The sequence below is a fragment of the Meriones unguiculatus genome, chromosome 14, assembly GCF_030254825.1.
Source record: "Meriones unguiculatus strain TT.TT164.6M chromosome 14, Bangor_MerUng_6.1, whole genome shotgun sequence".
NCBI lineage: Eukaryota > Metazoa > Chordata > Mammalia > Rodentia > Muridae > Meriones > Meriones unguiculatus.
In genome coordinates this window covers 54,503,103-54,529,042 of record NC_083361.1, presented here as the reverse complement: position 1 = coordinate 54,529,042, position 25,940 = coordinate 54,503,103, and the positions used below count along the sequence as shown (strand labels likewise).

The following is a 25,940-nucleotide window of genomic DNA, read 5'->3' as shown; positions in this document are numbered from 1 at the left end:
ACAGCCAAGATATTAAGCTCCTCTGGGGCTGGGGACCAGCCTGCCTGGGGCACAAAGCTAACTGTAACAATTAGTTTTTATGTGAAATCTCTTAACTGTGAAATCACTCAGCCACCAGGACTCCCGATTCCTGCAAGTTCTAGAGGAGGGCTGGTAGTCCGGATGCTCCTCACTGCAAGGGCAAGGTGTTGGCCTGCTTCCTGTACTTTATTCCCACTGCTGCTGCCCAAGCAAATAGCCTAATTCTCCAAATAAGGGGCTTTCACATTTCTTAATGAGAAGTAAAAAGAAGGAGGCTTTCAAACGGTCAAAATAGCCAAGCTGCAATTGTCCTGGCTTTTGACAGAAACTCCAAAAAGTCATGAAGCCAAGTGTCAAAAAACAAAACAAAACAAAAAACAAAAACAAACACATTACTTGTGAGATTTGCTTAACTCCATGGCAGAACGAAAGAGCACATGAAAAGGATAGAGCTTAAAAAAAAATGGAAATTATTCCCTATGCTGTAATCATTGCAAAGACAATACAGAAACTATAAGTCAACCGTAAATTATTTTTGTTTGTTTGTTTAAAAATTCACAGGAACAAGGACTGTCTCTGACATGAACTGATTGGCCTGCTCTTTAATCACCTCCCCCTGAGGGGGGAGCAGCCTTACCAGGCTACAGAAGAAGACAATGCAGCCACTCCTGGTGAGACCTAATTGACTAGGATCAGAAGCAAGGAAAAGAACACCTCCCCTATCAGTGGATTTGGGGCAGGGCATGTGTGCAGAGGGGGGAGGACGGGAGGGATTGGGACGGGAGGAGGGAGGGAACCACGGGGGGGGGATATAAAGCGAATAAAGTGTAATTAATAAAGAATTAAAAAAATAAAAAATAAAAATAAAATAAAAATTCCCAGGGACTGTTTGTCACATGAACACTGTTCTTTAATCCTGAAAACTGATTTAGAAAAATCTTAAAGATCCTGACTGCAAAGGCTTCCCTGCAATTAAATTCTAAAGTTGTTGTCTTGTGTGGCGCCATCTACCAAAAGTCCTAGTGGAACTCAGTGAGTTAGAGGACGAGCCTCTGATTGAGTGAGGGACACTGGGGACTTGGATGTGATCCCTAAGGACACAAAGATGCCACTTCCCATCAAGCCGCACTTCAGGACTGATTACTCATCTCCAGGTGTTCCTGCCTCCTCCAGTCTCTGGGCCCAGGCCATTCCAAGGAGGCAGAAGGCTACCAGATGGTAGCCATCATAACAAGGCACCCACGCCACAAATATACGGTGGCCTCCTAGCTTTCTCCAATGTATAAAGATGTAGAAAAATTCCTAATGTTTGAGACTTGTGTGAGAATAATATTCAAAGTCAAAGATAAATGTTTTCAAGTGACTAAGCAGCACAGAAGAACAGAGGAAGGCAGAAACGTGCTATGGCTAGCCCTTATGACTCGCTACTGGTCTTTCTGCTCTAGCCAAGAAGCTGCCATAAGCCACAATTTTTAGTTTCACCCCGAGGACCTCACTCCAGCTCCTGCAGCATTACACTGTAAGGCCAGTGCTCACTCTAGCTCCTGGAGCCTTGCACTGGCAGGCCAATGATGCTTTTCTACTCTGCAGGGCTTGGGGCAAGAATTGACTAGCACTGTTTCTCCTTGGCAATTCTGAAATCATGTTGGGGTGGATACCCATGGTAATCAGGAGATAACAGAGTCCTTCCCTCTGGTATATTTGGCATCTGGATGGAGAAGATGGGGGAGCTGACCCACTGAGGCCCAGAGAGAAGAAGCTGGTTCTGGAAATGTCTTCAGTGACCTTCTGAAGAATGGTGAGTGGGTGGGTGAGAGCATTCATTGGACTGCACCTACTAAATCCAAGTATGAGAAAATAACTCAGGAAGTCATCTCCTAGATCTACGTTTTCGAATTAAAGTTGTCGACAGAATCATCTCAAGTAAAGACCGCTTTGCTAATGACATATGACACACCACATCAGTGTGTTTATATTTTGACTCGAGGGAAGGTTGACACAGGGTCAGCTGACCTTGGGCCAACTATGTACATGAGAATGAGCTTGAACTCCTGATTTTCCTGCCACCATCTCTTAAATGCTGGGATTGTATGCCCAGCTAGATGAAATTACCTTTGATTATTAAACCACAGCATGATGTTTAGGTTAGAAATAAAATTTGGTGACAGAAGCAAGCCTATTCTACACTAATTTAGACTAAGTTATCCATAATCGATTGGTCTATAAAGTATACGATGTTAATATTTGCCAGCAACCCTTTTCTTCTATGTCCAGTAGTAACATCAACCCAAGATTCACTCGGAAAGGAAGTTAAAATAACCATTAAAATCCAGTGAGTTCTTATTGCTCCGGCTCTGAGTTTTTTGGTTTTGTTTGTTTGTTTGTTTGTTTGTTTTTGCTGGTTCACTGGAAGTTATTTGCATACTCAAGTTCACCTTTGTGGGGCAGAGCAGCAAAGTCTGAGTCACTCAACACGCATGTCCCAGCTGAGGCCAGGCAAGGCTGTGTTCCGTGTCCTGTTTCAGCTCTCACACCGTAAACAGGTTCCTATTTCACACTCTCTGTGGTGATGTGCTTTTCATTTTGTTATGCTTTGTTGGAGTTTTGCTTCTCATGAGCCCCACCTCCAAACGCCCCAAGCACAGGATAGAGTGCTGTCTGCTGCTATTGGGCCATCACTCATGCCTCAACTGCATGTGTCTTATAGAAAAATAGTCAGGCCCCATGCAGTTCAGACATGCGTGACAGTGCTAGAGGCTCTGAGTTCAATGCCAATGAGTCAGTACCAGTCAGTAAAAAAAAAAAAAAAAGGCATCTATAGATATCTATACAATGAAACTGTCACCCATTTTCTGTCATTCACAGTCATACGGAGAACATCATAAGCAGTGTGGAAATCCCAGAAATAATGAGATGCAGGAAAGGTGGGATACGATTAACCTAGAGCCGATTCTAGACAGACAAGTATGAACTGATCATCTACTGTATGGATCATCCTCAATATTCATAGAAGGAGGGAGGGAGAGGGGAAAGAGGGTGGAGACAGGAAATAAGAAGCTTTAAATAAAAGATAGGCCAAAGGAAGTAAAATTCTGAATGGGAATCTTCAAGGTGTCAATCCTTTAAGCCCCATTGGCACGTTCTTGCACTTTCTGCTGCCTAGCTGACCCTTCTGCTGTTGTCGCCTCTCCACCATCAAGTTGGGAGCTGTGAGCATCACAGGCTACTTCACAGAGTCTGGAGTTTTTAAAATGCAGGGAAGTACTGGCTAGAAAAACCCACTGGGTCAACTGTGATTTTAATAATTCAGAAAAATTTCACTGGGCTTGGCTCTCTTTTTCACTTGAATAAAAGCCATGAAAGGATTCATTTTACCCTTCTCTTCACAGAGATTCCAAAGCCATTCTGCACAGGGAGAAGTCACGGCTTATGATCCAATTACCATCCTTTCATGGAAGAAAGGCTCTAAACCGATGGCTCCACAACCTCCTCAGGGGTTCACGACCCCTTTTGGGGATGAAGGACCCTGTCACAAGGGTCACCCAAACCCATCAGAAAATGCAGATATTTACATTATGACTCATAATAGTAGCTACAGTTACGAAATAGCAACAAAAATTATTTTATGGTTGGGGTTCATCACAACATAAAGAACAACATTAGGAAGACTGAGAACCACTGCTCCAAGTAGATTATAATTACTTGTGCCCCAAAGCAGGCAAGGCTGTCTTTAATGATGTGTGCTTGGATATCACAAGAACAATGATCCAGGCCACACCTAAAGTTTTCATCCAATAATACCCACAGGGTTCTACTGTCCTTAGGTTCAAGGGACTGTCCCTTGTTTTTTTCATTTAGAGTTAGCATTGTGGAATAATGTCCATGACGGCCTTGCACTGTGACCTTTGCGGAGGAAGCCTTGGTCCCAGTCCTGTCTATTGTGGGGTCTTGGGGGACAGCAGACTGCAGAGTCTACTCAGCAAAGTCCAGTAAGAGCAGAGGCCCTGCTGCTTTGCTCATCACCCCAGACACTCTTCCCATGGTCCTTTGTCCTGATCGGTTCCCTGACCTTACCCTAAGGAACTTCTACTTGAGGCCAAGCGTCTGTAGACATTCAGTGTCCAGATTAGAAATGCCCTGGGCCCCCTTTGGCTGGTCCTTTTCTATATGAGGGATTGCCTTCTCTTCAGATGACAGAGAACCAAGGATAGCTTTCTTCTGGGGAGGGAGGTAAGGTCCTGCGTCTGTTCTGACTGTCACTGTAGGTTGATTCACATCCTCCTCCCTTCCCACTCCTGTCAGCTGCCCTGCTCCTCTCAGCCTGAGCTAACCATTCAGGGGCTATGGTTCACCAGCCGGACAGCACAGGAGAAAGCTGCTCAATGAGGGATGCCAGGGGCTACTGAGTGCTAGTGCCAGGTGGTCATTCCCAGTGACATAATGCCAGTTTCTAAGCAAGGCTGGGTGAGCAGGAAGGCTCCATAGCAAGGGGAGTCCTTGTTAGTCACTGTCCTTGTTAGTGAGGTTCTGTCTCCCTGGGTCACGGGACCTACCCTGTTTAGAAGAGGGAGGTATCCCACTCAGGGATGGGTCAGGGGTGGCTGTCCTATACAGCCAAAGGAATGGATGCCCAAATAACACCTTGCCATTTCAACTCCATACGACATCATCCTAGAGCTAGCAGGTGCAGCCATAAAGCCTTCCGGATGCTGGACTTAAAGTCTAGCAAATGCTTTGAGCTTGGGTCACAGCAGAGTAGCATGCCCTTCCATTAAGAGGAGAAGCTGGTAAATGTGCCACACGCAATACACAGGGTTATACATACACACAGATATGCTCACTCTCCTGTCCCCTTCCTCTCTCCCTCTCCAGTTTTCTCTCTCCCTCTTGCTTTCTTTCTTACTCTCATCTGGCCATGGGAAGTAGCTGAGGCCAGACTTTAGACAGAAAGGCCTAGGGTTCTATTAGGAGAACCCAGAAAGGAGGCCAAGAGCAGTCAGTGCTCTGAGTGGTGGTACGGTGGGGGTGGGGATGCCGGTGGGTGGTATGTGATGGATGGTGGGTGGGAGGAGTAGGGGGTTGAGGGGTCAGTAAAAGCAGACACTGGGGAAACTTCCTGTCTATTTAAAGCTAGGTGATCTCAGCTGAGCAAAGCAGCTGTGGGAGACAGGCAGCTGAGAGATGGGGGTCAGCATCCCAGGAGCTGATGACTGAACCCCCTTCCATAGCCTGATAGCAGCCGAGCTGTAGCTCTGCAGGGGGTGAGACATGGGTCATGCTGGTAGAGAGGGGATATCTGCTCCCTCTGAAGGCCCTTATGTCCTTAGGAACAATCAAGTAGTGGAGTCGGGCAAGTGGTCTGAGACCTCAGGAGGTTGGCTGAAAATTCCAGACAGAGTCAGCAACAGCAAAGGGGAAAGAGGATTTTCCTTTGGAAACAGAAGTCTGATTCTTGCCCCCTTTTCGGAATTTGTAGGCTCCTTGCTTTCCTCAAAGGATAGGAACAATGTCATACTGTATGTTATGGTGGGTTCCCTCAACCTATGCTGTCTAGACTCTGTGTGCTTTCACTCAGAAAACAAAATAAAATAAAAATAAAAACAACCGCTCGCCACCTAGGCACCACTCGATCATCTTAAACAGATTTCTGGCAGGAAAAGAATGCTCCATTCAGGAGCCGCCCTGGCTGGGGAGCTGGGCGGGAGGGACCAGAGCAGGAGACAGGCTCCCCTGACCTGACCGGCACTCCCTGCCAGTGTTACAGGCCGCTCCCAGCAGACAAAGTCACCACAGGCAAAGGGCCCCTCTATCCGGTGCGGCTCTCTCCTCAGGTTTAGCACAAAAGCTTTCGGGAGGAAATGGGGCCTGGAGAAGCCAACAGTGAGACCTGCTTGCTGACTGCTAGACCTGTCTGGTCTGAAGAGTGATAGCCCCAGTAGTCAGCGGCTTCAATTAGCCACAGGGTGGAAACATCATGTTTTGAAAGGCCCTTCAGTGGCTAGTCACCCACCAAACATTCTCTCAGCTCCCCGATTTCAAAGCATGCTCAAGAAACACAACTCTCAACATTCTGTGGCAAAAGAGCTTAATATAAGAGGTATACACGTTCACAGAAGAGGCGAGCTTGAAGAAGTGGTCTGCATTTGTAGATAAAACAATGTATCTTGCTCTTTCTGCCTCCTCTGCCGTGTAAGTCTCTGTCTCTCTGTGTGTACACATCTGTGCGTACTTGTGTATACAAATGTGGAAGCCAGAGGCTGACATTGGTCTCTTTCAGTATTGCTCTCCACTTTACCTTTATTATTATTATTATTATTATTTTGTAGTGAGACATAATTTCTATGGATAGTCTTGGTTGTCATGAACTTTCTTTGTAGACCAGGCTGGCCTTGAACTCAGAGACTTGTCTGCCTCTGCTTCCCCCAGTGCTGAGATTACAGGTGTGTGCCACCGCTCCTGGCTTCCACTTTGTCTCTTGAGACAGTCTCTCATTAAGCCCAAAGCTCACTGATGGCCTAGACTAGATGGACAGCCATTTCTGGGGATCCTTTTGTCTCCACCTCCCAGTGCTAAGGTTGTGTGCTGCCATGACCAGATTCATGTAGGTTCTGGTTATCCAAACTCAAGTCCTCATGCTTCTACCTCAGGAGTTTTACTGGCTGCGCCAGCCTGGCCCCTGTGTTTGGTTTTTCATCTTTCAGTGCCAGGGATGGAAACAGGCTTTCCACACACTAGGCAGGTGTTCAACGAGAGCCGTATCCCCAAGCGCTGCTGATTACTCCATCAAGTCTCATTCACACACAAAGGTAAAGAAGCACTGTGCTCACGGTCTTAGAAAGCACAGCTGCAATGACACAATTCAGGATAATCTGACTCCTGAACGGACTAGGCTTCTTCCCATCTCATCTATGTCACAGCCCATTTTTGTGGTTTCGTAAAAAACATCTCCTGTTTTACAACCAACACAGGTAACTTCCTCCAAAGGGTAGCACAGAAAAGGAGATGAAGCGGGGGTCCTATAGCCCCATGCTCAGAACCCGCTTAAACATTCTAGTGCTTAAGACTTAAGAAGGTTTATGGGGGGCTGGAGAGACAGCTCAGTGCTTAAGAGCACTGGAGGGCTCAGGTCCAATTCCCAGCACCAACACGGCAGCTCACAACTGTCTGCAGCTCCAGTCCTAGGTGATCTGACACCTCCATACCAGTGGGCATAAAGTAAAATTAAATAAATTATTATTATTTTTTTCAAAGAAGGTTTATGGGTCTGGATAAAAACATTGCAGAGATGCTGTGTAGTCCCTGAGCCCCTCCACACCCCGGCCACCACTAGCTTGCTATAGAGAAGGGGCAGACCCCACTGCTCTTGTTCACGCCCAAGCTGGGTGGGGCTGGGTTGTGGTTACGGTGTCAACCTTTACCCGGTGGAACAGGAAGGACCCTGGGCCTGCTAGTCTCATATCCCTGAGGGCAAAGCAGATCCCTGTCTGTCTGGCTCTGCTAAACCTATGGGCCCCCTACAGTGGCCACAAAAAGGACAGGAGGCCTCTATAGAGTCAGAGATCTAGAAGTGCATCTTCTCCTAGCTGAGCAATAGGGAAGAGAAAACCAAGGCACGTATAGATGGGCACTCCCCATGGGATCCTTCCTGTCAGTGTGCACAAAGATGTAGGGTTCAACACACACACACACACACACACACACACACACACACACACACACACCCGCAGCACAGCCAGCTCTCAGCCACGAGCGTCAGAGCAGAGCCTTACCTGGGCCTTTTGTCTGCGGTGGCCACACACACATGCTGGGATGGTACTGCCGTCCACTTCCTTGCCTCCAGGACGAGAGCTTCGGCATCCACCAAACCAAATCCATACAGATGGCTAACTGAAAAAACAGGGCCTTCAGAGCCAGCATGTCCTGCCCTGCCCCCCCCGAAGGGAGCTGTTCCCCAGCTCTGTCAGCTGTGTCACCTTAAGGTCACTTGAAGGTGCCGACAGGTTCCCCTGAGATCTGGTCCAGCTTTATTACCCTCTGAACTGAACTGTTTCGGTTCGGGAGGCCTGGCTGGGACATAAGTCCTACCCTGGGACAGAGCCCAGAGCGTTCTCTTGAGAGGATAAGGTCAGGTTTCTTTATGTTAGGGGGACCTGCCAACGTGAGTATCCCCTGAAACTCAGTGTAGACAAACCTGAAAGCCCCAGGGCCCTGGATGTTGGTCCTGGGCACCTGCCTAGCCTGTTCAAGGCTCTGGGTATGATCGCCTCACAAACCCTAAAAATCCGGGTGCGTGACTGTGATGTGCAACAGGTACGATAAAAACAAGGCCAACTGCTGTTGTTTTTAAAACAATTTTCTTTTGCTACCGAGTCTCAGAGTTCTTGGGACAACAGCCCTCTGTCAGAGTGCTCGTGGGCTGGCCAGGAGGGAAGGTTTGAAAGCTGAATTTCAGGGCAAGGTCAAGACCCGATACAATCTACTTTCCTTTTTAATTAGACCAGGATGGAAAGGGAGGGCCATGCTACTGTACACCACCACCAACTGCAGACGAAGATATACGAGGCCCAGTCAATGACCTCTTTATTCAAAGGAGTATCCCTCCTTACTCACAGCGCCAGTGATTGACTAGATATACAGACAGCGGTGTCAGGCTTGGAGTCACAATAGTTGGACCTGAGCTTCAGAAAACGGGACAAGTTCTCTCTAATGCACCATGGCCGACAGAAATGCTTTTCAAGTACTTCCTGTCAACTTCCATCTCAGAAACCACTAATAACTGGGTTGACAATGTCCTGACCATGAAGCCAGGTTACCCCACTGTGCTGACAGAGGCCCCGTGTGCCATCAGTTACTTCTTTAACAAAGGGGCTGGCTGGCAGCAGGTTTAGAGGGCAGGAGTAAATTACATAGCTATCTCAATGTCTTTTTTGCACAGAAGGGAAAACTGAAGGGGAGTACCAAAATGGCAGAGCCTGGCTTTGAACTCATGGCCCCTCCACTACAGTCTCCTGAGTACTTGGACTTTAGGCACATGCCTTCATGCCTGGCTCCAAAGCTGCCTTGTCAATCCCATTTCTTTGTGGAAAACAAACATCCAGGAGCAGATTGAAACAGGACTGTTTAACAAACCCTGGACATGGCAAAAGGTGTGGCACTTAAGGACTTGGACTCTGGAAACCAAGGCTGTCCCTTCATGCTGGTGCGTGCTCTGGGAAAGTGTCCTTAAATCGCTGCAGAGCATTTTAAATCCCCGCGACACACTGCCGAGGATAACAGTGGATGTTATCTGGGCTTCCTCAAGGGCCACCGAGGCGCCCCTCCCAGCCCACCAGGAGCAGCCCACCTTTGTGCCCAGCGCCGTTGACTTTCCAGTCACTCGCCTTCAGATGAGCTGGCCGGGATGTCTTCACAAGCAGGTGCTGTACATCCCTCCAGGTTAACTGGTTGCTGCAACAACAGACGCCATTGAGGTCGGTGGTGCTGGCTAGGCAGGCCATTCCGAGGAGCCAGCCCAAGGCTCAGCTTGCATACCCCCACGAGGGTTCACTCTGCAACAAGGATCTCTAGCAGCTGAACCCTGAGCCGAAAGCCTTCTAAGGATCTAAAATCTACAGCCGTGAGAGACCTGGCCTGAATGCCAAACCCACTGGAGTCTGTAACAGGCATTTTGGAAACGGAGAAGAGAAAACTTTTGGTGCCACTGAAAATGCTTACCAAGTACATGGAGCAGTTCTCTGTCACCATGCACAAGGGTATACTAAGAAGGGCTCCAGTCTATGGGGAAGCCCGGCTGCAGACTGTAAGAATTCCAAATTTACAACACCTCTTTTCAGTGCACATAGAAATGTGCCATCCAAGAAAACATGGCCCCAGTGTCAATCACACACCGTATTTCTTGGATTTTAAACACCTCTGAAATCAGGCTCTGTCTAATTGCTCTGCACCACCCCCCCCCCACCCCCCAGCAATGAACCCATGTTACACTGTCTGGGAGGGCTGAGCTTGGTCCTGGCTATTCTTATGGTCACTTTTAGGATGAAAGAACAGCATAACTGTACAACCTCTAAGAAGTATAAAAATATTAGTGTTAGTGGCACTTGCAGTCTTTCAGGGGAGCAGTTTACATCCCGCAAAGCCCCGAAACTTGATGAAAGCGGTGCTTTTCATACTGTCACCGAGTAGAGAAAAGCAGAAAACGAAACCCCTATTCCTGTCTTCTCTTCCGCATTAGTTGTCATGGAATCTGGGTGTCTGCAGGCATAAGCCTCCTGCAGGGATGCTTTAAATACAGTTCACACAACAGCTACAGCAGACCCACCCAGAGCAGGAATATATTTTTGCTACATGAAACTAACAGTTGAGTGGAAAGCTTGATGTCCGTGCTCATGGTCCCACCCACAGTCCCACCAAGAAGTATGTGTCAATGTTTCATTAAGTGCACATGTATCCAAATTATCTTTCAATCAGATTAGCCAAGAACAAACAAGTACCCTTCTTCTCCCCTTCAAAAAGCCAGCTCCTTTCCATTCTGTCTTCTCCGCACTTGTTGGAATGAGAGTGACCAGGATAGCCCTCGGGATAGCTTCTGAGGCCCCAGGAGCCCACTCTGTGTCCACAGCTGTCTGCTACGGATGCCTGCCTGGGCCACACGTGCTCCTATGGTGGAGGCAAGCCAATGACCGGGGCACTCAAGGGTCACCTGGAGGAGCAGCTGCTCCCAAAAACAGCTTTGTACGAGAAAATCCACCTGGCCTTGGCCACCTCCTTAGGCCCACACCTGCCTAGGCCCACAGTAACACAAACATTTCCCCAACATCCACTGCGTGTGTGTGCTGAAGCAACCCAGGAAGTATAATTTACCATTTTAAACATTAAAAGCAGTTCAGGGCATGAGGTACAGTCACACGGTTGTACAGCCAGCGCCACCATCCAAAACCACCCCAGACCTTGAAACACCATCAAACACCAACTCTCCATACAGACTTTCTCCATCCCTGGCAACCTCCACTCTGCTTCCTAGTCCTATAAATACGACTTTTAAAAGGGATCTCTTAGAAGATCAGTAATAACAAGAATATTTGTCTCATCTCAGGATGACATCTTCAAGGCTCATCCCTACTACGACATGTGTCAGTTTCCTAGTTTTGTCTTTCTTTCTTTTCCTTTTTTTGTTTTTTGAGACAGGGTTTCTCTGTGTAGCCCTGTCTGACCCAGAACTCACTCTGTAGATCAGGCTGGCCTCCAGCTCGCAGAGATCTGCCAGCCTCTGCTTCCCGAGTGCTGGGATTAAAGGTGTGCACCTCCACTGCCCTGTGAGTTTCCTCCCTTTTTGATGGTGACTAATACTCTGCTTCATGTGTTGGCCACATTTTGCTCATCGGGGCTCCTACCCATGGACCCCTGCTGCTGTGAACATAGGTGTCTGCCTGGGCTTCCTTCACTCTGTTCTTTTGATGGCAACTCTGTGCTTAATTGGGGGCAGGAAGCACCCTGTTTTCCACAGTGACTGCCCCAGCCATCTGTGCGCCGTTAGCTCCCATGCTACCGGTCTTCCCACCATGAGCGCAGCTGATATGTGAGTCTTAGGCACACTTTCCCACAGGAACTCACTTTCCAGGCTCCAGCTCTAGTCTCACCTGGTTCTTCTCCTGGGTTCTTGTTGCTCTGCCTGCATGGTCCCTCCGCTGTCTCACCACATCCGTCTATCCAGACTCCAGGTTCCTGTCTGGCTATAGGTTGATGTGCTGTCCTCTCCTTATCCTCTGTCTACTCCAGCATGAGGCCCTCCAGGCCAACTGTAGGCCTACAGAAAGATTCTGAGGCCCCAGGTAGTCCCAGGCCATATACTCTGGCAGAGTGGTCATGGATTCAGGCTTCAGAGTTTGGACACAGATGATGTGGCTGTGGTCCTTACTGACTACATGAGGTGCCAAACTATTGTGAGGCCGATGCAAGGATGCTGAAGTTTAGCACCAAGGTCCCAGAGAGCATGAACCTCAGAACTGGGAATAGACAACGTCCAGAAGGAGGAAATGTAGGAGCCAGTTTCCCCTTAGCTCTCTCTTTGCATTCTCTTACGATGAATTTCTTTCCATGACCTGAGTCTTCACTTCTTGGGAGCTATCTTTTCCTTCTACACATCCTCTTCTCGCACTTACGGACTGATTCCTCACAGTGATTGCCTCCATGTGCCACGGAAGGCCAAGGAGGGGCTGATGTGACCCTGAGCTCTGTGAGTGCAGCCTATTCACCTGGACAGTCTGCACCTGAAGCTCTGAGCTCAGCACTGTCACATGCATTGCCACACACGCGTGGCAAAACCTCAGCATGCTGTCTGGGGCTGCCAATCTCATGACCAGCCTCACTGGCTAGCCCACTCACACCTACCAACTCCACTGTCAGCAGCATGGAGACACACACTGCTCCTGCAAGTAGACATCTCTCAGACACAAGGGGGCTTTTTAAAGATGATATCCTTGAAAGCCTGGGCACCTTGTTTTTCTCAGGTGAACCCCTCAACTTGCAGGATTCCTTGGGGTCTTCTGAGTCACATGAGTTATCAACCATGTCCACAGGTCACTCAGGCCACTGCCAGGAAGAAGCCTCTAGAAACCATTCACCAGGAGGAAATAATCTTTCTCTCTTTCTTTTTTCTTTCCTCCTTTTTTGTGCAGGGACTAGACTTAAGGCTTCACTCATTCTAGGCAAGCACTCTACCCCTGAACTATAGCCCTAGCCCAAAAACACTTTTCAAGGAAAAAAGAGGTGGGTGGGGCATCTGGAGTCTACCCCAAGCTAAGGGGAATGCTCAGCTTGCCCCATTCTTATCACTTGCTGCCCACAGGTCTTCTCATCCCCACTGGAAGTGTCATCCTCTAGAGCAGTGGTTCTCAACCTTCCTAATGCTGCGACCATTTAATACAGTTCCTCACGCTGTGGTCGCCCCCAACTATAATCATCTTGTTGCTACTTCATAACTGTACTGTCACTACCGCTATGGATTGTAATGTAGACATGTGACCTCTGTGGGAGTCAAGACCCACAGGTTGAGAATAACTGCTCTAGAACCTCCATCTGTGGTACTGTGAGATGGGAGAAGGCAGTGCTGAGCTCCTGTTGTTTGGGCCTCCTGGACATTGTAGTCTCCAAGTGTCCTAAACTCAGCCTGAGTCCCTAGACACCATTTGCTCCCTCCTGGACCATCCTAAAGCCAAGACTTTCTGAGCACAGTCTCCCTTAGGTGAGGTTTGCTTGAGTTATACCTGCAAATCTCCAACCTGCCGTTAGTTTCCATGGGGCCAAAGACAAGCTTTCTGGGGCAACTGGTCATGAATCAGGGTGTGTTTTCTATTTAGCACTGACTAACAAAATTCCTTGCATGTTTCCAATAAGGAATGGGCGAAAATAGAGAGTGATGAATTGCTAAGTATGAGAACACAGCTTTCCACACAAATAACCAATTATTGCAGAACCCCAGGACACAGAAGCTAACATTTATTACTGTTATTATTATTATTTTGGCCTGGAAATTGAAAATATTTAGCCATGTTTGTTAAATTGGGAGCATTTGAACATTTTGGTCTTTAGCTGTGTGGAAATCAGCATGCAAGCATGCATAATTACAAGGATTTACACATCTCAAATATTCTCTCTGAATCATTTAAAAACTCATCTAGAACAAAGAATTACTGCAAATGTTGGGTCGTTATGTGACAGTTGATTTCGAAACTGCTTCTTACTCCACAATCGCACATGAAGCATTTCTGTTTGGATGGAGAATGTCTCCCTACAGGCTTACAAGTTTGAATACTTGGTCTCTGGCTGACAGCATCTGTTCTGAGGGGAAGGCTGGTACGGTGAGTCTACCAGCCATAGAGGGATCAATGGAGGTTGTGGGGTGGACCTTGAAGGTTCTAACTTGGGCCTGGTCTGAAAGTATTCCTTGATCTGCCAAGAAGTAACACGCTGCACCATGTTCTGTTGTCACAGACAGAGCCCAAGTCGTCATGCCTTCTCCACCGTGATGGACTCTATCTCTTCAAACTGTGAGCCAAACTGAACCTTTCGTCACACTAATGAGAAAGTGAGTCATACATGCAATTAACCCTTTTCTGTCTGACCCATTCACACATTATAAATCTAGGTTTTGTGGGACTTAGACAGGCAAAGAGGCACCTTGTCACTGTCAGTTTCAGAAGCAAGGTTCAAGGAAAAAGAAGCTGTCATAGCCTAGAGCACAGTTTTGGTGCCTGGTTGTGAACACAGATCCCCAGCTCAAGTAGCTACTAGGGTCTGACAAAGGGGAAGTGACAGTGGGCTCTATGAGGAGAAGAAACCACTTTGAGAATGGCCTAAAAAGGAAGGAAATTTTGACATGGACTACAACACAGGTAAACCCCCATGACATTATGTTAAATGAAATACACCAACCACAAATGATAGAACAGCAGGGCATCCTCATCCAAAATGCAAAAAAGGCATTACAGATTTGAATCTTGGGAGTATTTGCATAGACTTCATGAGTTGAACATCTTTAATCTGAAAATCCAAAATCATGAGCATGATGTCAGCACTAAAAAAGATTTTGGAGCGTTTTGCATTTGGGGTTTTAGGATTAGGGATGTGTGAACTGTATGGTTCTGTTACATGATGTACTTAAGAGTTGTCAAGTTCATAGACAGGAAGCAGCATGGTGGTTGTCAGTGGCTGAAGGACAGGGAGTGTTATGGGCTGGGTTGTGGCATGTGTCATAAATTCCCAAGGCCTGCTCCTCAAAAGGGACTGGATTTCAAAACAGGGCTTACAAAAAGATAATTTAGGTAAATGAGGTTTTCAGCATAAGCCAAGTGGAGGTGGCCAAGTGCAAGCCAAGGAGATGCCAGCCCTGCTGTAGCCTCAGGGCAGCGGGGACACTGAGGTCAAACATTTCTATCACGGCGGACCGATCCACAGAGTTAATGTTTAATGGGAACAAAACTTCAGTTTGGGAAGATGACAAAATTCTGATGACGTGACGGTGCTGGGTGCATGGCAATGAAAATGGGCGTCATATGGCTGTGCTTGTCACTTAAAATTCTCAGGATGCTGGGCCTCACGTTAGGTGTGCTCCACCAGACTACAAACACTTTTTCAAAGGAACAGAAAAGCCTGGAACTTACTTTGCTTCTAGAGCCAAGGCAATGATGCCGGCCACCATGGGGGCCGAGACTGAGGTCCCAGTGTGACCGTCCGTGCAGCGTTGACGCAGATCCGTGGTGACCTGCACGAAAGGAAGGTGTGTGAAGCAGGGCGGTGGAAAAGCTGGTTCCCTCTGCGAGAAATGAGGCCCTCAGCCTGCTGCCATCCGGAGAGAGTGACTCTGGGTGCCAGTGGCAGAAAAGGCATGAGACAAATGTGGTGTATGTGGCTCTTCCCAGCTTGGCACTCAGACGTGCTGCAGAACAGGCTAATTCCAGGGTGAGAACGGAGGGCCACAGCAACAAAGACAAGCATCTAGAAGCACAGGGTATGCTTTCATAAGGGATCAGCTCAGCCAGCTCCTGAAGACCACAGAAACCTGTGCAGCCAAACCGAGTAAGGCATGCTGAAACGGACCCTCTGCATGGCACCATGCTCTTGCCACTAATACACGTGAAACCTGATTCCCTCCTGAAGAGCTAAACTCGGTGACACAGGACGTCATGGGAGCTGAAAACCTGGGTTATAATCTGCTCCGGAGCTCAGATGGGGTTTCTGTCTTTAGCTACAAGTTAAGGATGGGACATCCTTCCTGAAGAAACCTGAAGTGCTCTTGTCATCCTGAGGCCTGCTGAGCTGGACAAGGCTGCTGGTCTTTTGGGGAAGGCGAAGCTGCCTCTGTCAGCTGGGACTCTGCCTGTCTTCGCCTGACGTGATGTCTCCAGGAGGATGGGACATTGACTCAGGATCTCACAACTGCTCAACCTGACTTATACCTTTCCCTGGGAGGTCAAGGTGGGCAAAGGTCATGGGATCAACACGTGAGTTCAGTTGTGTTGGGTGGAATCATGGGCCCTGAGACTTTTGTTCCTGGTTTTAATACTATGCACTCTGCAGATGGAATCAAGGTTGCTAACCTTAAATCCGAGAGATTATTCTGGATTATCCAGCCTGATAGAATGAGAAGGCTTTAAAGGTAGAAAGAGAACACAGAAAAACCTGTTGGAGAGGTAAGGCAGGAGAAGACTTTAGCCATCACAGCTGGCTTTGAAGGAGCTGGGAAAGCCCAGACCAAGGATGTAGGCTCTAAAACCGAGAATGTCCTTCATCCAACAGCCCACAAGGGAATGGGGTCCTCAGTCTTGCACTAACGCTGAATCATGTTCCGCCGGCATAAGCACGGCCCTCCCCAGAGATGCCTGTGTATCTGGAGCTGAGAGCCAGAGAGGCTGCTGGGTTTCTGAGCAGCAAGGTGAGATGTCAGTTTGTGCTGCCCTAGGCTGCGAAGTTTGTGATGATTTTGGTAGAGCAGCAACAGGAAACCAGCTCACCCACCCACCTGCTGTGAAGCTCATGCAGCCATTTTATGGGACCCCTGAGGATGAATTTCTCCAGCAGTAACAATGGGATCCTTCCACACAAGAGAGTGTTTTTCTGGACACACCACGGCTGGGCAGGGGAGGGGTGTCTAGCCTGGGTCATATAGTCATGAAAATTCTGACTGGTGTTTTTGCAGAAACAAGCTTCCTCGCTGCAAACAGTAGGACTAAAGCACCTCAAGGAAAGGGAGAAGGGCTAGCTCAGGAAGGACTTCTATGTCCTGCTTCAGCACAGATCACAGCAGGGCACCTACTCCTTTCGTAAATGGCCTCTGGGTAGAAGAAAGCAAATCCTAAGGTTGGCTCTCCAGCTTCAGAGGAAGTTTAGGGAGGGAATGGAGATTACTCCTGTGAGGGAGCTGAACGGAGGAGGGCAGAGCCATCCTAAGTCCGAGGGTCCTGCTTGGAACTTTGCCCATGTTCAAAGAACTGATTCTCATCTTCTAGTACTGGAGGCCAGAAGTAAAGGTTTTCCTTCTCTGATCAAGAGCCAAGTCCCTTCATGAGGAAACACTCACTCCAGGAGGATGCTACAGGAAAGAAGCTCTCCAGGGGACAGACTGACACTAGCGTTCGCCTGAATTCAAGGCTGATGCACCCTCTGTCCTGAGCACTTGCTCAGCCCCTTAAAGGACATACTATGCAGCCCTGAGTAAAAATTAGGCTCCAGTAATCAGACAAAAATGCCCATCAGGCTCAGAGCCGAGTTCAGGACAGCAACTCTGACTCTCGACTTTGTCCCCTCTCCCAACTGTGTCTTCCTTATCCATAAATATTGCTCAGAGAAGGAAAAAAGATTTGTAAACAAAGAATTAAATCTAGATTTGGTGGCATATGGCTGTAACCTCAGCATTTGTGAGGTGAAGGCAGGAAGAACAGGAGTTCAAAGATGGCCTCCACTGTACAGTAAGTCTGGGCTACATAAGACCATCCCAGAAAAGGGAGTTAAAGTATTTTGTGGCTCCATGTGCACACACTGAAGCACGATAGATAAGCAAGCAAAGCCACAAGTCCCGCTTCCAGAGAGCTGAACGCCACCACTGAGGAGGCAGTCCCCAGTATGTGTTCAGCAATGTCAACCTCAGCTTATACCCATCGACCCAGTAGGCCTTTGCTGGGTTTCAGCCCAAGCATGTGTTTAATAAAGCTTCGAGTCCGTGCTCAAATGAAGAGGAAGTGGAAACGAACAGGACATGGCTCAGAGTCTCAGCTGCGCTTGCCGGGGCTGGGTGATCCTTCGGGATCCCCTTTGTGAACCAGCCTGGGCCACTGCCAGGCCAGCCACAGGATGATGTGGCTGACATTCCGTGAGTGCACAGTGAGCACAGAGCGCCTGCGTGCTCCCCAGGAAAGAGAAAAAGTAAAAATAAGTTGTGTGTAAGCAGCAAGAGGAACGAGAAGATGCTGGTGAGCGTTAAAATCAAATCATGTCTGGCCAGCTAAGCAGGCCCATTTTTAAAACGTCTACACACTAACTTAATGACTATGCATTTGAATTCTGCATTAATTTAGACTAGAAATCTTCCCCCCTCTCTCTTTTAATGTAGGAAAGTATGTACAGAAGGAAGAAGCATAAATTCCAGCCACATACTAAAACAGTTAGTATTTGAAAGACAAATCAGGGACTGGGAACGTGGCTCAGTGGTGGAGTCCCTGCCTACCATGGGCTTAAGCACCACAAGGAAGAATAAAAGAAAAATAGCACTCCCATTCACTGCAGTGAGCGGAGCTGGCAAAAGCTGTGGCTCTACTTCCAAGTGTCTGGGGCACGTCCCTTGGCCGAGGAGAAGCCTAGAATGCTTTGGTTTCCAGAATGTTTCAGCATAAAACCAAGACTTTCTATTTTATGCATTGGTACAGGACTGGTCAGCTGGACTCTGGGATGTGACCACAGAATTCCAGAGAGCTAAAAGGAGATTCTGACGAGGATGAACCCCGTTCTTAAACGACATTTTTAGGTCTCTACAAGTCAGAGAGGGTTTAATTGGCGTTTCTGGGCACAGATGAGTCAAGCATCTTATAAACTAGTCAAGTCCAAGATAGGCTGCCAAGGCGGTGAGGTTGACCTTGGGCTCGGCTTCTTCACATAGGGTTGAGGTTGGAGACCTAAGATCCAACAAAATCTGCTCTTGGCCAAACTGGCTCCTGGGAGAAAAGAAGTCCTTAGACCTTAGAAGAGAACTTACAATCTTCCGTTCATAAAAGGCGCCACTGCTGTAGGTGGTAGCTAAGGTAGAGGCGCACTCCTCCAGGTACCAGGGCTTGTGGCCGTTCTCAGTGGTACTGCTCACGGAGATGGTGTAGATGCTATTGGTGTAGCCATCACAGGAGCAGTGGTCCCCTTCTCGTCCACCATTCCCGGAGGCCCAGACAAAAATGGAGCCCAGACCTTGGCGGCCCTACATGGAAGCAAGAACAGGATGTTAGCAACTGTGGTGGGACCCCCCGGGGCGAGCATCTCACACCAATTCCACCTTCAGCACATTCCTCGTTCCTCCACAGAGCTGTGAAGGTTAGGCTGAGACTGCGGAGGTCCTGCCCAAGGGATCCATTGGGTTTCAGTGGAGCCATTTTGTCTGTGGTAACAGCATTAGGATCACAAATGTTCCAGATTCTGTCAGAGAAGGGCCAAAAGAGCCCTTTTTCCTTCACAGGAAAATCCGATTTCCAAAGCAAGCTGTGCCAGGTCAGAGCAAAGTCTGTAATTTCCATTACAGGAGCTGATGACCAAGGGGAACTCATCAGAAGCCCAAGGTTAGAGACAGACAATGGCAAAATTTGGAAATGTTTAAGTCTTATGGGTCAAAGAAGCTGTTTTTGAGAGGGAAGGGCCTTAACCTCCTGAAAATACTGTTGCAGAGGTAAGCTTCTCAGAGGGGCAGATCGCTTTTCAAAAAGGGTGAAGGGTAAAGGGTGAGGGGTGAAATTGTGACTTCCAGATGGGACTGACTAGATAAAGAGGATCATGGTCTAGAACACTGCTCTGCCTGCAGATGTCCTACTAGAGTTCTCTGACATAGCTGCCATGGACAAGCGGGTGAACTAAAGCAGTCTAGTCGGATGTCAACGCCCTCCCAGGCTGGTGACTTCACTTGTTCATCAGAACGTGAAAGACAGAGAGCACCCTGACAGTGGCGGGGCAGGCAGGTTCCCGCAGCTCAGTTCTGCACTACGCCCGGGGATCAATGGTTTCTGACCAAACTTCTAGTCATCGCAGCCGCAAACACTAGTCAATGATTAGCTCATGGAAGACTAATTTGAGGCAGTCCCAACAGCTGGACCCACTGATGGTGCACAGCATAAACTGGACCTCCCAGGCTCTTAACAACTGAGCACCCTCCCTTCCAAACATAGGGAGGGGACTGACAATGATTCTTAGCTTTCAAGCAGATTCTCTGACCCAAAGTGTCAACTTCCCTTGGGGAAGTTGGACCCATCTGCTCTGGAACACCCATGACACTGTATTTTTTGCAGACTAAAGAGTGAATGAGCCAGCCTGGCGTGGCAGGGACAGAGGAGCACCAGGATGTTCCTGGATGTTCCTGTAGGCTTTGGCTTAGGCTTTCACTCTGCTTTCTATACCTCCAGGATGGGTTTGTCTGAATGCCCAAGAGTGTACCACAAAGGTTACCTATAGTTAGCAACAAAGGTTAACTTCTGGGGCTGGAAAAGTTATGGCTCAGCATAGAGCACTTATTGCTCCTGCAGAGGACCTGGGTTCTATTCCCAGCACCCACCGGGTGGCTCACAGCTATCTGTAACTCTAGTTCCAAGGGATCTGATGCCTGTCTTCTGACCTTGGCAGGCACCAGGCAGGCAAGTGGTAAATATACATGCATGTAGGAAAAACATTAACACACACACACACACACACACACACACACACACACACACACATCTAAAAGAAGAAATTAAACAGCCCAACTTCTAAAAGAAAGGCACAAAATAAGGAAATGGGTGTGCCTGTGTGAACTGGGTCATGCCCTGTTTCAAGATACTTCAACCGACAATGGCTCACACAGGTGCAGGGAAGGGAGGTATGTGGAAGGCTTTTGAGCCATCGACGTTTCTGTCATGGGGTTACTTCATGATCAAATCGCCTAATGATGGCTTTCTCAGAGGATGTCCTCATCACGAAGCAAAGCAAGACTATAATTACCTGTTGGAAAAGATCAATCAGAAGCCAGTTTAAAGTGCCTAAAATCCAAATAAAAAGGCATGTAGCTCATCAGAGTCTGTCTATCCTACAGGAGAATCACCCACAAGATACTGTCACTCTCAACTCCATACCCAACACAAAACAGTTTATAAAATGTTCTTATTTCACAAAGTTCAACAACCTGTTATCTCAGAAGTACAGAGAACAGCTTAAAACAGCGCTCCCCACTCTCAATGTATGCACACGGAACCACAAGGGAATCTTGCTTTAAACATCTTTGGGCCCAGCAAGTCAGGGGTGGTCTGTCAGCTGTCTAGCACTGTAACAAATTATGTGAGGTAAATCAAGTCACAGAGAAAGAAAGAAAGAAAGAAAGAAAGAAAGAAAGAAAGAAAGAAAGAAAGAAAGAAAGAAAGAAAGGAAGAAAGAAAGAAAGAAAGAAGATTTAGCTCCAAGTTTTGTTAGGTGTCAACCCATGACTGCCCATACTCATTGGTGTGGCCTTTGGTGACTTATTAGAGGCTCACGGCAGAGGAAGTCTATTTATCACACGGGAGTGGGGGGCTCAGGGCCACAGTCTCCTTCAAGGTGTGGTGGCAATGACCTGTGGCTCTCCCACTAGGCTCCACTCCTCCAGGCTCCTCCACCTCCCAGCAGCACCATGCTGATTGATCTGCAATCTGCATGCCTAAAAATTCTCAGCCCATTCTCAATCTGCTGCTGGTCCTAGCCTTTCCACCTGACACAGGGCATTTACTGCTTGACCATTTAGCTTCCCGCAGGCACCACGGTATCAATGGCGTCTTTCTTGTCTTACTGTGCTTTTCTAGACAGAATACGGAGGGAGACGGGGAGCATGGCTAGTTCTGGGCTGCAGAGAGAGATCTTTGCTGTCCGTGGGGATTTTAAGTTCACTTTCCACATCTCATGTCTTCACGGATGCTGGGGAGAATATGTTCCAAGTCAGCCATTGAGCTTGCATTTCTGTTCAGAAAAGCTACAACCTAAACTCTATCAAACTGCACTGGTATCCTCCCCGGGGACAGAGGCTGTCAGGCGTGCCCTCCTGAGGGATGGTGAACCCTAGGCATCTGGACAAGGGCAGTTTTGTTCTTTATCGCAGTGTTCAATCCCCTTTCTGAGTGAAAAGTCAGGGGAGGAATGAAGCTTCATAAGGCCTGGCATTAAATAGATCCACATACCCAATAATGGCTTCTGAAGCCTCCTGCCAGCCCAGCACACCATCTACTGAAGACGAAGCCACATTTTATAGAAAAAGATAATAGGTTACAAACTGGGTGGCATGGAGGAGTAACAGATGGGGACCATGTCTTTGGCTGGGGGTCATCATGTTTCTGGGAGCATTCTCCCTGGCATCTTTAGACAGCTGCAATTTAAGAGGTCTGTGTAACATACGTTACTTCAGAATGACTAAAACTTAAATGGCCTATATATTTTCAGAAAGCATGACAAAAACGAGGGGGGCTACATAGTTCCCTTTACACATCCCCGTTACCCGGACAACCTGAAGAAGCGGCTGCTGCTCAGAGTTCAGAATGCCGAGTTCCCTTTTCTTGTAGTTCCAACTTGTGTAAACTCCACGCACAAACCTAGATACACTGCAAGTGACCCACTGGAAACAGGCATCTCCTCCCCTCCCAGAAGCAGAGCTCTGAGCCACATCTTTAGACAGCATCTCGTAGGGACTCCAGATGTTTGGCATTAGCACCATTCCGATGAGTATCTTTTGTGCAGAAAAACGTGACCTCCAACTTAAGGCAGCCTCTCCGAAGCCACAGCTCAGCTTGAGTTTTAGGATATTTCACTTGTCATCGGGTCTGAGATCTGAGTGATCGAACGGTGGGAGGGGAGTTGAGTCATGGAAACAAGTGATTTATTTATTCAGCAATCCCTGGCAGGCGGTGGCTTATTTGGTCATGCCTGAATCTGCCAGCGCTCTCCTAGCCCAGCACGTGTCCCAGCACACGGAGAAGCTCAGGTGCTCAGCAGAACAATGGAAGCTGCCTCTGTGTCCTGCTGGAGTGGTGGAGTTAAAATGGCCTGTGTTCCACGTCTGAGCACAGGTCTTGTGGTATGTCTGTCTGTCTGTACTATGCATCTCTTCTCTTACTTTTCTTTCTGACAGTTGGACAACACCGCCCCCCGCCTCCAAGCCCCTGCTTCTGGTTGCTCGTTTCTCAGTCATCTTGGCTCTGGGTGAGAGGGCCCTGAAAGAGGATGGATTTCTTAGCACCGTGGGGGTGTGCAGGCTAGATGTGCCTAGCAGGAGGCGAAGACAGCAGTACACTCCTGAACTGAGAGGTTGAAATAAATGAAGGCACTCCAGGGATTCACTCCAGGGATTCAGTGGTTGGAGGTGGCAAAACACGATGTCTTACAGCAAAAACTCTTGTTGTCATATGAAAGAGAACACACAGCAACCAACTCAGTACATCCAAGAGAAATTAAATGGCAGTCAGGAAAAAGAGTCCTGAAGACAGATGGGACGGGAAAGATGGCTCAGTCAGTAAGATGCCTACCATACAAGCAAGAGGGCCCACATTTAATCCCCAAAAGCCACATGTAAAAAATAAAAAAATAAAAATAAAAATAAAAATAAAAGAAAAAGCTAGTACAATGGCATACACTTGTAATCCAAGTGCTGGGGAGACAGACACAGGCTTGCTGGCCAGCCAGACCAAGGACAGTAAGCTCCAAGTTCAGTGAGCCCAATGACAGACTGTGTCTCAGAAGAGGTGGTTATACACGCCTTTAATCCCAGCACTTGGGAGGCATAGCTGAGTAGATCTCGAAGTTTGAGGGCAGCTTGGTCAACATAATGAGATCCCAGCCAACCAGGGATGACATAGTAAGACCCTGTCTCAACAACAACAACAACAACAACAACAAAACCAAAACCAAACAGGGGCTAGAGAGCTGTGTCAGCAGCTGAGAGCACTTCCTGCTGTTGTAGAGGCCCAGGTTTAGTTCCCAGCGGCCACACTGAGGCTCACAGTGTGTCTAATTCCATAGCCATGGGATCCAACGCCCTGTTTTGGTCTATGTGGTACTAGGCATACACATGGCACACACAAATGCTTATAGGAAAAACACTCATAAAACTAAGATAAAATCTTTAAACAAAATAAATAAAGTGAAGAACAATTGAAAAAACTTGATGTTGGCCTCTGGCACACGTGCACACATACACACACAAAGAGAGATAGAGAGAAAGAGAGAGGGGGGAGAAAAAGGGAGGGAGGGAGGAAGAGAAGAGAGAGAGAGAGAGAGAGAGAGAGAGAGAGAGAGAGAGAGAGAGAGAGAGATTGTCTTCTCTAGGCCAGGATTGCAGAGCAGAGGGAGACAGACAAATTGATCTTTTGGTTCTTCTGGGTGAATTTATTAACTGCTAGCTGCATCTGAATTGCTCTGCATGGGTTACAATATAATAACTTTTAAAATGTTTTAAATTATATAAATAGTAAAATAGGCTCCATCCCTCTACCCTTCCCTTTCCTGTTTTCCACAGGAATGAAAAATGCCTGGGCTTCCTGATGGACCCCACCTGTGCCAGCATTCATTAGCCAAACCTATATTATGGGCTGGGGCTTACTGGGTCACTGAGGGCCTCCTGGGTGCTGACCACATCAACACAAATAAACTGTCCTCACCCAGAGATCTGTCTTGCCACCTGGCTTGCAAAAATGGGTTCCTCTCCGCTACCCCTTCCCAACCTCATCTTCCCTGAGTCCCCCACCAGCTCACTATACTGACAACTGGTGTTACAGTGACACTCAAGGGTAGGCCTCCTGGAAGGAGCCTGCCAACCTCCCAGGATCACGGGGTAGTCACTCTCTGGGATGCTCCCTATCCTCTGAAACTGTAACTGTTGGGGTGTGTAGTGGTGAGGGCAGGGGTGTCCAGGCGACAGCTCCCTGCTGCAGTGAGGCTTTGGATTAGGCATATGCCACAACAGAAAAATCCACTCCGAATTTCACCCGCGCAGTCCAAGGAGCAGGCCAGGAGCTCTGACAGAGCCATCTCCCACCATCTATGCAGGCCTCTTTAGCCTCCAACGTAGTAGCTAGGGACGGAGAGTGGGAGGCTGGCTCTCCCTAGACCAGCTATGCCCTTCCACCTGAGCTGGTATACAGTTTTCCAGAGCCCCTAAGAGACTTCTTCATTCTGGCACTGCAGGGCTTTCCTGCCAGTCTTGTTTCAGGTCATGGCTGGTGTCACTTCGATATTTAAACATTCAAAATGTGCGGTCGCCCCCCACCCACCCACCCGGGTCCTCCCCTGTAGCCCTGAGTTACTCACACCTTTTTAATGCCGTACTCGAAAGCCTGTTTAGCCAGACGGCCAGGCCCGTCCACTGTCTTCCCATCATCATCTGGTCCCCAGCTGGCACTGTAAATGTCAATGTAGTTGGGTCTGATGCCCAGGGACTTGGCCTCAACCACATCAGTCACATCGCCGTCCAGCATCCGAATGCCTGCAAGCATAAGGGGGGGCTCACTGTCAGCACAGGGAATTCTGAGCATGCAATGATGCTGCCCCGGGGCCAGGGAGCTGGCAAGGCCCAAGAGCCTCAGGGAGCTTAAGCCAGGACACCATGGTCACTAGGCTCCCAGAAGGTGTTTGTGCTGTCTAGTTTGTTTGGTTTGGGTTCTTAAAGAAAGGGTTTCTCTGTGTAGACCTGGTTGTCCTCAAACTCACTCTGTAGACCAGGCTGGCCTTGAAGGAACTCAGAGATCTGCTTGCCTCTGCCTCCCAAGTGCTGGGGTTAAAGGCTTGTGCCACCACTGCCTGGCTGTGCTGGCTAGTTTTATGTCAATTTGACAGAAGCTTTAGTCATTTTGGAAGAGGAAACTTCAATTAAGAAAACGCCCCCCATCAGACTGACCTACGGACAAGCCCATGGGGCATTTTCTTGATTGGTGATTGACGTTGGGGAGCCCACCTGGGCAGATGGTCCTGGGGTGTATCAGAAAGCAGGCTGAGCAAGCCAGCCCCTGAGCATCCATGAAGCCATGGCCTCTGCTTCAGTTCCTGTTTCCAGGTTCCTGCTCTGCTTGAGTTTCTTCCCTGACTTCCCTCAGTGATGGAGATACTTGGGAAATAAGCCCCTTCCTCCCCAACTTTTGGTATGGTATCTTAATGACCATCAAACTGTATAGTTTCTATTAAACACATTTCTAACA

The 25,940-nt window shown here is 48.2% G+C and overlaps 1 protein-coding gene across 2 annotated transcripts in view; it reads right to left on the bottom strand.

The window, feature by feature from the left end:
* The window catches only part of Pcsk6 (proprotein convertase subtilisin/kexin type 6), a 183,874-nt gene that overhangs the window by 65,188 nt on the left and 92,746 nt on the right, over positions 1-25,940 (bottom strand). For both annotated transcript variants that reach the window (XM_021633268.2, XM_021633269.2), the window contains exons 7-11: positions 25,059-25,231; positions 18,764-18,976; positions 15,180-15,280; positions 9,365-9,468; positions 7,791-7,908 (exon numbers count right to left, since the gene is read on the bottom strand). In XM_021633268.2, coding sequence (XP_021488943.1) covers positions 7,791-7,908; positions 9,365-9,468; positions 15,180-15,280; positions 18,764-18,976; positions 25,059-25,231 — 709 coding nt within the window. The remainder of the gene's footprint in view (positions 1-7,790; positions 7,909-9,364; positions 9,469-15,179; positions 15,281-18,763; positions 18,977-25,058; positions 25,232-25,940) is intronic.